This window comes from Prunus mume, linkage group LG2 (assembly GCF_029339155.1).
Source record: "Prunus mume cultivar Tortuosa linkage group LG2, ASM2933915v1, whole genome shotgun sequence".
In the NCBI taxonomy this organism is placed as follows: Eukaryota; Viridiplantae; Streptophyta; class Magnoliopsida; order Rosales; family Rosaceae; genus Prunus; species Prunus mume.
The window spans coordinates 24,732,197-24,745,379 of NC_142699.1; the positions used below are offsets into that span (position 1 = coordinate 24,732,197).

General features: G+C 36.4%; 1 protein-coding gene across 1 annotated transcript; it reads left to right on the plus strand.

Annotated features, from left to right (window-relative positions):
• The first annotated feature begins 3,588 nt into the window (after nucleotides 1–3,588).
• On the plus strand, nucleotides 3,589–5,906 carry LOC103322277 (glutamate receptor 2.8-like). The gene is made up of 4 exons (XM_089044484.1): nucleotides 3,589–3,918; nucleotides 4,046–4,244; nucleotides 4,491–4,879; nucleotides 4,969–5,906. Exons 1-4 carry the CDS (start codon nucleotides 3,589–3,591, stop codon nucleotides 5,620–5,622), a joined length of 1,572 nt encoding a protein of 523 aa, XP_088900610.1. The 3' UTR covers nucleotides 5,623–5,906.
• The last annotated feature ends 7,277 nt before the right edge of the window (nucleotides 5,907–13,183 follow it).

Sequence of the window (13,183 nt, forward strand, 5' to 3'; positions counted from 1 at the left end):
CAAAGAGCAGAAGGCTCTCATGCATTTTTCAAGCAATATATATCAAGGAGAAATTCATTAATGGATTTCATAACAAGATTTCAAAGGGCACTTTCCCATCAACGTCAAAAAGAGTTACTTGCTGATCACATTGATGCATTTGAAAAGCCTCAATGTACTCTATTGATAACAATGGATAAACAAATGGCTGAAATATACATAAAGGCAATGTTCCAAAAGTTTGAACATGAGCTAATGCAAAGTTTACCGTGTTTTATGGAACTGAAAATGGAGGACGCTTCCAAAGCTATCTATAAAGTGAGTGAAAGGAAAAAGGGGAAAACAAGAATGATAGGAGTTGTATATGATAAATATTCCGATCAATGGTCGTGTAGCTGTAAAGGATTTGAATTTATTGGAATTCTTTGTTGCCATGCGCTAGCATTGTTAAAAAGGGAGCAAATTGAATATCTGCCCAATAAATACATTTTGAATAGATGGAAGAAAATTGCAAAATTTGGACTTGTGTCAGATTCAAATGGCAATGAAATTAAAGATCGTGAGAACAATTCTCTCCTAATAAAGCGAAGTAGAATGCCAGACTTGCTTCAGATGTAATTGAGCATGGCTTAATGTCCGAAGAAGGTTGTGAGCTATTGTTGAATAATCTAAACGATACGCAGGTGACGTTGAGGTTATTGAATGATGGGGTTGGTCCTAGGGAAGTTGGAGGGTCCAGCTCCCAAACACGATATTTGAAGGACCTTAAGAGAGTAACGCACAAAGGAAGCTGGAAACGAGTAAAGGGAGCAAAGGAAACAAGAATGGAGCAAGGGATCCGACATTGTCAGCAGTGTGTACAAACTAGTCATGATATAAGACAATGTCCAAGAATGGCGAACACACCGTAAGATTGTACAAATATTTATAAATAATAGCTAAAATTCCAAGTGGTTTATTTTATTGTAATATTATGCTTGGTGTTTATGTAGGACATCCCCATCAAACAATGAAGAATCAATTCCGATCAATCTTAGTGACCCGTTATTCGATGAATTTGATAGCATGCATGGACCTACCAAGTGATTTATGTTTTTACTATACGAAGCTCATTTGCCATCAATATTGGTGAGCATTTTGAAATATGATTCAATATGAAGAAATCTTATTATTTTGTGTTGTTTCATTTTGTATCAGCTTTTGTGTTTTTTTTCATTGATTGGTTTTGGTTTTCTTTGAAGTTTTTTTTGTTTCTCGATTGGTGGTGTTAATTTTTTGGAGCCTTTCTTTCTTGCTTTATTTTGCCTTTGTATTTTTCTGATGTTAGGTGTTTTAGGATTTTTCTTTCTTTTAAATAATCTCCCTCTTGAGATATTTGACAATTTTTTTTTGTGGCAGTTGGACCTAGATTTTTGGCTTATGGAAGATTGTTGTCGTTGAGAACCTTCATCAATTTGGATTTTTTTATGACAGTTGGACCTATCAACTCTTAATTTTGACAATGCACATGAAAGGCTGTCACATCCTTTTTGAGAAAAGACATTATATACATTCAGTGTATATTGTGTGTATATTGTTCGTCTATTGCTTATTATTGCAAGCTTATTAATTGTGTATTGATCGTTCATTGTCTTTGTATAGCCATATATTGCCTTTTATGATAATACGGGGACAATACAAGGTAATTGAGGGCAATACAGTGGCAATATAAAGGCAATTAGGGGCAATGCAGCGGCAAAATGAAGGCTATTGGAGGCTATATAGTGCCAATACTAGGGCAATATGAGGCTATACATTGGCAATACAAAAACTCCAATAGTCCACGATTTTGGTGCACGATTCTGTAAACATTGCTATCTGAAGGATACGTGAAATTTTGTGATAAGGCTATGGGATTATTTCGTACTAGTTATATGTTGTTGTTTGTATTTGTTCTTCTACTACCTTTGCTATATTTCTTTATATTATATGTTTGTGGAAGGGGAATAATAAAACCAACATGAAAAGAACCATCTATCCCATAATATAACCAACAAAATTGATAGAAGTAATGGTGGGACTAGTTGTCTAAACGAAACTAAAGTTAAAGGACCACGTGAACCATTTTGGAAATTCAGATACTGAAATGCAAATTAGGTTAAAGTTCAGGGACTAATAAAACGATTAACCCTAAAATTATTGACATGGCAGGGGTATTTTTGTAATTTTAAACACATGGGGTATTTACCCACCAATTTGATAAGGCAAAGTGGATCCCACACATCCGGCATGACAAAAAAACTAATAAAACATTTATTTACCTTAAAAAATAAAATAAAAAACAATTACATACCATAATTACACAATTACAAAATTACAAAATCAATTTCCTAACCTCCCTCAGTAGCACCAACCTAACCCTAGCCGCTTTCCTATTCCCAACTCTCCCCCACCAATCCAACTGCATCCCATCCCCACCCCTCTCTTCCCCTTCTTCTCTTTCTCCCTTTCTAGCCGATGAGGCACATTCATTCAAGAAAGACTCTGTTGAGCTCAAATCCAAGACGGCCTCTACCTCTAGGAGACGAGTGCGACCCACGAGCTCTGAGCGCCCACTGCATCATCAATGAGGCGAAGCAAACCTTCGCCAACAATCTTATGAAGCTCGTCTTCACCATTATCCCCGCCGTCGCTTTCCCCAAGACCTCGCATCTACTCGAGAAATCCATCAGCGACGTGCCATGGCTCCTCGCGTCTCCACGCCCTCGATGACCGCGACGACGAGTACCTTGTTCTCCCTCTGACAAGCTATATTTTTAATTGAATCCAAATATGGGGTACTTTCTTATTTACATTGTAAACTTAAGTATTTGAGTAATATAAAAATAAGGCAATAAGCGGGCCTACTCGGGGCCAGCTGGGCATGAGAGGGCCTTGTCGGGCTGGAGGTTTTAAAACGTACGCCCAAGCCCTACCTAACCTTAGAAATGGCCGGACCGAGAGAACCTAAGTATTAGATTGGGCCGGACTTTGACCTATCAGACCTCGAGCTATCCACTTCAGCTCGCAGGCTGCGATCCAAATGATAACCCTAAGTAATGCTTGTGTGCCCCTGAAGGCAGATTCACCAAGTTGAAGATATTACTCATGTCATGTGATGAACTTTATTAGTTGGTAGCGTTGAGCAAGTCCGAATTGATATAACAATTATCTTTCTCTTAGATTCTTGCTATATTCTGGAGTGAGTTTAGTCCATTTTTACTTAGTTATGTGTTTTACTAGGTTTGAAGAGTAAAGATGGAAAAGCAAGCAAAATGAGCAATTTTGAGATTGAAATATGTGAAATCCTAGGAGCAGAATTTCCTGTGCAGATCAGTCAACTTGACAAAATATACTGTACTTCCTCAGAGCGAACCAGATGTTGACGTTGTATTGTTGGAAAGATACAGATGTTAGCTTTATGTAGAATTTTACGGGTCGTGATTCGGACTTGTGTGGAGAGAGTTGTGGCCATTTTAGTACAGACAGTTCGTGCAGAATGTGTTTTGTGGGTTTTGCAAAATAATCCTTTTGAAGTCCAACCGTTGGAGTCCAATTTATATCAGTTGCGTTTGGGAAGTGTCTACAAGGATGTGGAGTTATTTTCTAAGGCCTGGTTCTATATTTAGTAGGATTTTGGATGTCAACTCATCAAAGACAATTGAAGGCAAACTAGGAAAGCATAATTACCAAGTCAAAAGAGGATGGGAGAACCCAACAAATGGCAAGAAGTTGAGAGTAGGAGTTCCTGTGAAGGATGGTTTTACGGAGTTGGATAAGGTAACGAAGGATCCTAGCACTAACATGACAGATGTGCAGTGGAAATGTTACCGTATGCTCTACCTTATGATTTCATTTGCAAAGTCTGATGGAACCAGTGGTGGCACTTACAATGATTTGTTCTACCAAATATATCTTAGGGTAAAATACTTTGTTTTTCGTTATGGACTTCATCCACATATGTCATTTTCTGATTTAACTTTTGATTCAGTTTCTTAATTTGTATGCTGAAAATGATTAACATGTATGTCAAATTAATTTACTGCAGAACCTTGATGCTGTGGTGGGAGATACAACAATTAGAGGAAATGGGTCATTGTATGTAGACTTTACCATGCCATACACAGAATCTGGTGTAGTAATGGTTGTGCCAGTCATAGACATGAGAAACCAAAATGCGTGGGTTTTCTTGAAGCCTTTGACATGGGACCTTTGGCTAACAACTTCTTGTTTCTTCTTCTTTATTGGTTTTGTGGTTTGGGTTCTGGAGCATTGAATCAATGAAGACTTCCGTGGCACTCAATCACATCAAGTTGGCACCAGTGTCTGGTTCTCTTTCTCAACCATGGTTTTTACACACTCTAATTCTCCATCATCTCTTTCATTTTTAAAAGAAAAGATTTCAAGTATCAAATTAAAGTTGTTCAATAAGTCATATTGATAATAAATTTAACAATTTTCTTTTCTGTACGTCTCGAATCTGCACTTTACAGGAGAGAGAGTGGTTAGTAACTTGGCCAGATTTGTGATGCTAATACTGACTCAAAGTTACACGGCTAGTCTAGCGTCACTATTAACTGCCCAGCAACTCCAGCCTACTGTTTCAGATATAAAGGATGTTCTAAGGAATAGGGATAACGTGGGCTTCGCAGAGAATACTTACATCAACGAACTCTTGAAACAAGGAGGTTTTGATGATTCCAAGATAAAGATGTTTCGATCTTTTGAAGAGTGTGATGAACTTCTTTCAAAAGGAAGTGCAAATGGTGGTATTGTTGCTGCTGTTGATGAAACCCCCAGCATGAAGCTTTTTCTTGCAAAATATTGTACCAAATATACCATGATCGGACCCCCCCTCTTTAAAGCCGCTGGATTTGGTTTCGTAAGATCTCTCTCCTAGTACACACAGTAATTGGCTAATGTATTTCTCATAGTTGCATGTTTGAATTCTTTGATGTAGTAATTCTCTGAGGTGACTTCCTGCGGGCCTTTCCAAAGCGTTCTCCTCTTATACCCGATCTTTCACAGGCAGTCCTAAACGTGACCCAAGGAAAGGTGATAATGAACATTGAAAACAAATGGTATAGTGTAGAAAAGAATTGTGCAGATAACTCAAACCCAAAGGTGGCTAGCTACAGTCTTGGCCTTGCTAGCTTTTGGGGCCTTTTCCTCATTGCCGGGGTGGCTTCAATACTAGCTCTCATCATATGTGTAGCTTCCTTCCTTCACAAGCATAGGCACATCTTGATGTACCCTGATGATTCAAGAGCTTCTGGATGGAGAAGGATTCGAGCCATGTTCAAGATGTTCAACGAGAAAGAACTCAGCTCTTGTATGTTTAAGAGCCCTCAACACAGAGATGGCATCGCTGGTGCTGGTGGTGAAGTTAATGCTGCTGCTTCACCAAACAACAACTGGCCAGAAAGTCAAGGCAGCTATATTTTGAACCACGCAGACTTTGCAGAGCAAGCAACACCATCTAACGGTCAAGTATCTCCAGAAATAGTTTCAGCTGTTAACCATGAGTATCACAATTGCAAGAACTTGCTGAAGCAGCTTAATAACACAGTTAATATAAATTTTCCCACTTCTGGTGTGACTTGTATACACAAATATCATCCATGATTTTGTATTCATACATTAAGTCAGATGGTGTTGATATACAGAGCCTCCTGGGAAAAGTAGTATTGTGTATAACTTCTTTGAAGAAAAAAAGAGACTCCTGTTTGGCCTGTGGAGGGTCACCTGCCAATGCCGAACGCGGAAAAAGAGTGACGGCGAAAAACAGAAAAGAACAAATACAAGGTTTTGATGACTTCAAGCTTAAGGTTTTTAAATCTGTGGAAGAATGTGATAAACTTCTTTGAAAGAAGGCGAGTGAGTGCAAATGATGGCATTAGATGGGTTCACATGCTTGATTTCTTAAAAAAAATTAAAGGAATGAGTTTGGCCTTGCATTGTTAAATGATGGTAAACAATTATATTATAATGAATGATCTATGAAGTTTCATTCAGTCACCTAACACTTATCCATATTTAGAATATGGTTCGACTTCAAACTTTATCACATATGAATAGTTTCTATTTTATTATTTTCTTTGGGAAGAAGATGTTGAAAATAAGATTCAATTTTAAAAATAATTCCTCTAGTTGACTAAGATTAAATACAAATAAAAAACGAAAGAGGTTTTTTTCTAGGTGTTTGTCATGACACTATACTATATAGATGATCTCAAGACGAGACATCCGTTCACTCTATCATTATTGCAAAGTTGATATAAATTAATGAAGATGGTTTCTTCCTTGTTCAAAACTCTGTTTCTTCTTAGGTTAATTGCGTTGATCGCCTTTGCCGTGCAGATCGCTCAAGTTGGTGCAGGTAATTTCCATGTAGAGCCCTTTACTGAGCTTGAATATTATGATCAATTAACAATATATATGTGTGCGGAGAAAAATTTGGTTGCAACAGCAATAGCGAAAGAGTATTATCCCCGTTGCATAAAAAGTCTTTCTCGTGTGTGTGGGGTTTCTTGACATGTTATATATAAGGCCCTCACTGTAGAATTCTTATAGCGTGTGCTTTTTACAAATGCCAAGTTGAGGAAACTGGGCCATTTACCAAGTCCACCACCTCCTCCAAAGGGAGGCCGCCCAATTCAGCAGCTGCCACCTCCAAATGAGTAGTAGCGAGGCTGTAGATTAGTCTTGTATTATCAACTCATGTTAATTTAATCCAAGTTTTTAATCAAAGTGTGAGAGTTTCGGCTTTTCCTTGGCTGCCTCAATTCATATTTGTTCCATCCTTGAAACTTTGTTAGTCTTTTTGGGATTTTTCGGATTATATGGTGATGAGCAAGGCAACACCATTGTATAGAAAGAAATTTCAAATAAATTTAATCATGTCAACGCCCTCTATACGAAGGTTTTTTTTTTTTGTGTGAAATAAAAAAATTCTAGAAAAATAATGAAAACCCTTTGTGGTTTTTATTTTTTATTTTTTATTTTTCATAAAAAAACAGGTGGACAAAAGCCCTATAAAACAGACCCAAAATCACGATGACAAGTTACATACAAAAATCATATAAAATGCAAGGTCCTTCAAATAACAAAACAAACCCAAAATATAGAACAAGAGGCCCAAAAAAATAGCCCATTAAGAAAACATTAGAACAAGAAAATGACCGAATCGACCCATAGTTGTCCCTGGAGTGGACCATACCACACCACGCACAAAATTAAATTCGTACAATTTTATTTTATATTTGTCTTTGTTCCAACAATATATTTCCTTGTTTTGACTCTTTCCCACACTGACTGATGTATGGGAAATTAGGACGCCCCATTTATTGTGGCAAATGTCAAGCTTCTCATCAATGGCATATGGGAAAAAGCCCATGACCCTTAAATGTCAACATCCACATTTCCTTTTTACAAGGGGAAAGGGATGACACTTGATCATATTCATCATGTTTGAGTTATTAATTAATTGTAAGTATAAGCAATTTAAATATTATAAATCACACACTGCATCTGCACTAATGATGACTAGAAAAATAAAGGAAGCTTTAGTTTTAAAACACAATACAATTTACTAATTTGGAAAATAGGAATACAATTTCATTTAATTAGCATAAGGCCAAAGACCAAAATGTAGTACCTAATTTTACAAAAATACAATTAAAAAATATTAAAATTACACAAAATGTCACTCCTTCTAAAGCAAGCATACTATGCCATCTAGCCAACCACCACCGGCCACCACTGCCACCGCCACCCGACCGCCACCGTCTGCAGGGGACTAACTCCATTGCCTTTTATTCACCTTTTTTATAATAAAAAAAGGTTTGTATCATTAAAGGGACTCGAATCTTGACCCTCAAAAGAGGAAGGCTCACTCACAAACCACTACACTAAACTTAATTTTGTAATATTTATTCAGTTATACTATTTATATAAACAATCAACGGTTTTTAAAATTAAAAAAAAATAATCATTTCAATACTTTTTCACACAAAAACTGTAACAAAAATACAATGTAGATATCAATTATGTTAACAACAAAAACAAAAACAGCTTCAAAAACAAAAAATAATTTTATTGAAGCAAAATGGAGGAACCAAGATGAACAATTTTATCCAATTTTGAGTTCCCTTGCCCTTGGGTAGTTCTACTCTTCTCTTACCCACCCAATTTCTCATCTGGGTAGCCTTTACTCTTCAAATTGGTGAGGTTGAAGGCCAAACAAAGAACAAAAATCCAATTGTAAATAAATGAAAACTGCAATGCAATTTCTAAAAGTCCAATTTTGAGTTCCTTTACTCTTGGGTAGTTCTACTCTTCTCTTGCCCACCCAATTCCTCATATGGGTAGCCTCTACTCTTTAAATTGGTGAGGTTGAAGGCCTAATGAAAAAACAAAAATTCAATTGTAATTAAATGAAAACTGCAATGCAGTTTCTAAAAGTCCAATTTTGAGTTCGCTTACTCTTGGCTAGTTCTACTCTTCTCTTGCCCACCCAATTCCTCATTTGGGTAGCCTCTGCTCTTCAAATTGGTGAGGTTGAAGGCCAAGGAAAGAACAAAAATCCAATTGTAAGTAAATGAAAACTGCAATGCAGTTTCCAAAACTGCAATGCAATTTCTAAAAGTCCAATTTTGAGTTCCCTTACTCTTGGGTAGTTCTACTCTTCTCTTACCACCCAATTCCTCATCTGGGTAGCATCTACTCTTCAAATTGGTGAGGTTGAAGACCAAGGAAAGAGCAAAAATCTAATTGTAATTACCAAAACTACAATGTAGTTTGTGCAAAATTATAATGCGAAACCTGTATAAAATTTCACTGAATTAAAGCTTAAATGGTATAGCAAAATATTATACTACAGTGATGACATCAACCATTTCCAAATCAAGACAAATGCATAGTAAGTGAGCTTTATAATAAGAAGTTGCAGCTAAATTAGATCATTACCTGACCCTATCAAAATCAATATTCATTTAGTAATTGGATCGGGTTCTATGAAACTTATACAGCTTCTTTTTCCAAGAGACATATCGGATATGAGAAATATGTTTTTGGTGTTGTTATTGACATTTATGTCTTTATTCACACACATTGGAAACTGACTTCTCAGTTGCTGCGACTTTTATTTTCAGACTAGAAATGCTCGCAAAGCTTGTCCTGATGGTATTCCACTTCCAGTTTATTCACACACATTGGAGTTTCTGCAATATTCAAATTTACCCGTTTGGGACAGATTTAAGAATATTGGATTCTGGCGTCAATTGACGGTAGGTGTTGTAAATTGAGGGTTTATTTGCAAAATTTATGTATGATAAGTATCACTCTTTTGCCAAGCAGGGAATGCTCAACCTACTTTTGATATACACCTTAAAGCAATATTTTTGTCCCAGTTATTGAGCTTGCTGTCTCATGATTTGTCTTCTTAGGTTCGAGAAGGAAGGAGACCAGGCATGGCCTATGATGCTGAAAATTGTGAGGCCAATAGTGCAGAGGTCATGCTTATTGTTCAGGTTAGTGTCTGAACTTGCATCAAGATTGACAATTTCCTTTCTTCCTCCCTTCTCCTTCTTTTATGGTTAGAAAATTAAATAGTAAACTATAAAATTCAGTCTGAGTTGGAAGAAAAATCTGATTGAATATTGAGAAACGACCCAACTGTAATTTCATTTTTCACACTCGTCTCTGTTTATAGGTTTCCAGTACATGATTTGATGATGCACAGATAACTAGTGATTTTGAGAGGCTAGCACAAGCTTTTTCTGCAGGAGCTACTACCAGTTCGCCATTTTTGCCTCTAACAGCTTTAGTTATTCAGGTACTAAATCCCTGTAGTCTTCTAGGTTTTATCGTCAGCTAAAGGTAGTAAGAATGTCACAGCTGAAGTATTTTTAAAAAAGGGTAAAATTGTATTTTACCTCTCTAATTTAGATAGGCCCAATGAATCTGGGCCTCCTCTTTGGCCTAATCCAAAATAACAATTCTTTCCTAGATATTAAAACCCAAACTAAAATACCCAATGTCTCAAATACTACTAATGAGTAAAGCTAATTATGTCTAATACCTAAATTTTCTTTAAATTTATGCCTTAACCAGGATAGATTGCAGGATTTGATATATGATCTTTGTCTGAACTAGAAAAGAATCTTACACTTAAGGAAAACTATGGTCTGAGTGCCTGAAAAGGACTTACATACGAGAATTATCATCTAAAGAATCGAAAGAATCTGTTGAATGCATTGAAATCTAACTTGAATTGCTTGTGGTTGATTTCCAAACCCTAGACATTCATCATTGTTTTTCAACCTTAAAATTCAACCTTTTTATTCTCAATTGTTTTTATTAATTTCTTATTTGTTTCATAAACTTTCACAACGACAATCTCTACAAATTCACTTGCGTATCAGTTAGATTTTATTTAGGTATTCGAATATTAGATTAATTTGAAATCCTCGTGGAAACGATACTTGGACTTGTCAAACGCTATTGTTAGATAAAAAGTGTAATAAAGAAATTAAAAATTCACCCAACATAATCTCACTCTTATTTACAAATAAGAGTTTTTATTTTTAATTGAGTACAACCCATTCAAGATAAAAAAAAATATCTCTTAATTATAATCTCTTTGAAAAGAGAAAACCCTTTGATTCCAATATGAAGAATGAAATAAATAAAGGAATTTGATTTGATGTTACGGCTGCATCCAGGGAACCCTAGACTGCCTACATACCCCATTTCGGGGATCAAGCCTTTTGTAGTTCTCAAGAGAATTTAATTGGACATTCAAGGAATGAATGACCCCTTGAAATAATTTGTAGTATGAGAAATCTTTTATGGAATTTGGATGAATGTGGTTGGATTAGGGATTCAATTTGATTTTGTGGTTGGAAAAGTGTTTGGGACGAATTTGGTTAAGGGACACCAGAGATTCTATTTGGACTTGCGGTTGTATTTGGATTGAATTTCCAAATTGCCTACGTATCCTTGGAGGAATCAAACCGGACGTAGTTCAGAAATATTTGATTGGACTTTCAAAGAATGAATGACCCCTTGAAAGAATTTGTATATTTAAGATATTTGAATTTGATCTCATTAAAATTTGAAGGGTAGGTGACCCATGAGAAAATTTGGAATGACTTGTACCATTTTTATTGTTAATGTCCAAAGAAAATTAAAAGGCATTTTAATGAACCCATTAATTTAATCACATATGGTTTTAAGGATTTTAAAAAAAAATTCATTAACCACATAATTTATTTGGACCACCCATAAAATACTTGGGGCTTTTGAGAGTTAATGAGTAATTTGTTTTGACAACCCATCAATTTGTTTTCGGACCTTAACAATTATACTAGTTGGTCCATAAACAAAGAGTCCATGTCAGAACAGCTTTGAGAGCCAGTGCATTTGAAACTGATATCTATTTGGAGTAGTAGAGATTAATCTAAACTGAATCACTCCCTTCTTTATCTGGAGTAGTTCAAATTAATTCAAACTGGACCAAATTATATATCCCTTCAACTACTGATCTGCTTTGAGACGCCAAAACCCAAGCAAGACCTTTTCCTGTGCTCCTTTCTGTCAGAGTTAGACTACATAAACCATTTAAAATATTAATTGGAAGTATCGGGAACTTAAAAGGCAGACTTATACCACGTATCCCAATGGAGATATGGGAGCTTAAAAGCAACAACGTCTGTTTGTCAAGTACAAAGGTGCTTTTCCTTTTCTGTGCCCCTTTTTGGCTTTTTCTTCTTTGTTTTGTTTTTGGTTTTTTTCAGTAATACTGAAACTCCTTGTTTTTTTGTTGCTTTCTTCTTCAAACTTGGGCATGGCAGGAGGACTTTCTTTGAGCAACGAATTTCTTCATTTTTGGTCTAAAGACCAAATCTTGGTTTGAAGAAAAGTTGCCGGCAGCAAGCTGTGCATCCATTTTAGCTTTGATTTCTCCTTTTGCATATGGCAAGTCTTTCTTCTTCTCCTTTGAATTTTGTTTCTCTTTTTCTTTTCTTTGCGGTCCGGCCTTTGGTGTTGAGAGAAAGAAAAACCAGCTCTTTTTCCTTTTGGGATCTTTATTTTATTTTCATCATTTCCTTGAAGACTTGTCTGTATTTTTTTTTGGGTCCAAAGACAACTTTGAATTCTCTGCTTCCTCCTTGTCTCTTGTAACAAGGGTGCAAACTCCGGTGCATTTTTTCTTCACTTGATTGCAGGCTGAGATCTTTTGGGAAGGGCTATTATACACGCCATGTGAGTGAGAACCCTTTATGGTTTTTACGCAATTTGCTGCAGAGTCTTGGCTTAGTAATTTTCGTGGATTATGCGGCAGGATTTTTCTTTGTCGGCAGACTTTGAAGCACATAACGTGGGTGTGAATCATCAGCTTTTGTAAGCTTTCTGGCACTCAATAATTTCTGCATCTCCTTTAATATATTTTCTTCTGTTTATGCCAATGGGTGAGACTAAAACAGAGTTATTGATTTGCTCCATTTGCAGTACGTTTTGCCACCTGTTCTTTCTCCAATTTGCAGATTTGGAATTTTACTTTGCTGAAGGTGGGTTGGGCATGTAATAAAACGTCTGGACTGTTGATGTTTTCTGTTTTTGGTACTCAAGAACACTCGCAAGGTCTTCTCTGAGTACCACAATGTGCCTATGGACACTCACAAGGTGTTCACAAGACTTGTCAGTGGGGTTCTTGCGAAGCCCATCTGTAATTCTATGAGAGGTCCTTGTGAGAGCTCTCTTTGTGTAAATGCACAATTATTGCCAATTTGGGAGGATTTGTTCACATTTTCCACTTCTTTGAGGTCTCTGTCGATATGATCGTTTCTTGATATCAAACATGGAGGAAGTTCAAAGGCTACGTATAGTGGCCTCACATACATATTTTTTTACCTGCAAGTCAGTTGTACATAAAAAGATACTCATATGAATTTGTTTATACCTTCTCAATGGTATTGTGTGAGCTTTTTATCTCTTTTGCTTATACATTCTTTGGATTTACTGCAGTTCGGTGTTTTCTTTTTCTTTCTGTTTTCCTTCCTTGCCTCCTTTGGTCCCTTTTATAGATCCAGAGGAATTGTGAGTGGAGCGATTATGGCCTCATGTATCTTAGGGTGGGAGCAACTTCCCATTCTGACAGTCACCCCCTCAACGTACATGTTCG

Coding starts and splice junctions, on each gene's coding strand:
- LOC103322277 (XM_089044484.1), top strand. CDS start 3,589: ATGTGGAGTTATTTTCTAAGGCCTGGTTCTATATTTAGTAGGATTTTG. Junction 4,245..4,490: donor TTGTTTCTTCTTCTTTATTG/GTTTTGTGGTTT, acceptor TGCACTTTACAG/GAGAGAGAGTGGTTAGTAAC. Junction 4,880..4,968: donor AAGCCGCTGGATTTGGTTTC/GTAAGATCTCTC, acceptor GTAATTCTCTGA/GGTGACTTCCTGCGGGCCTT.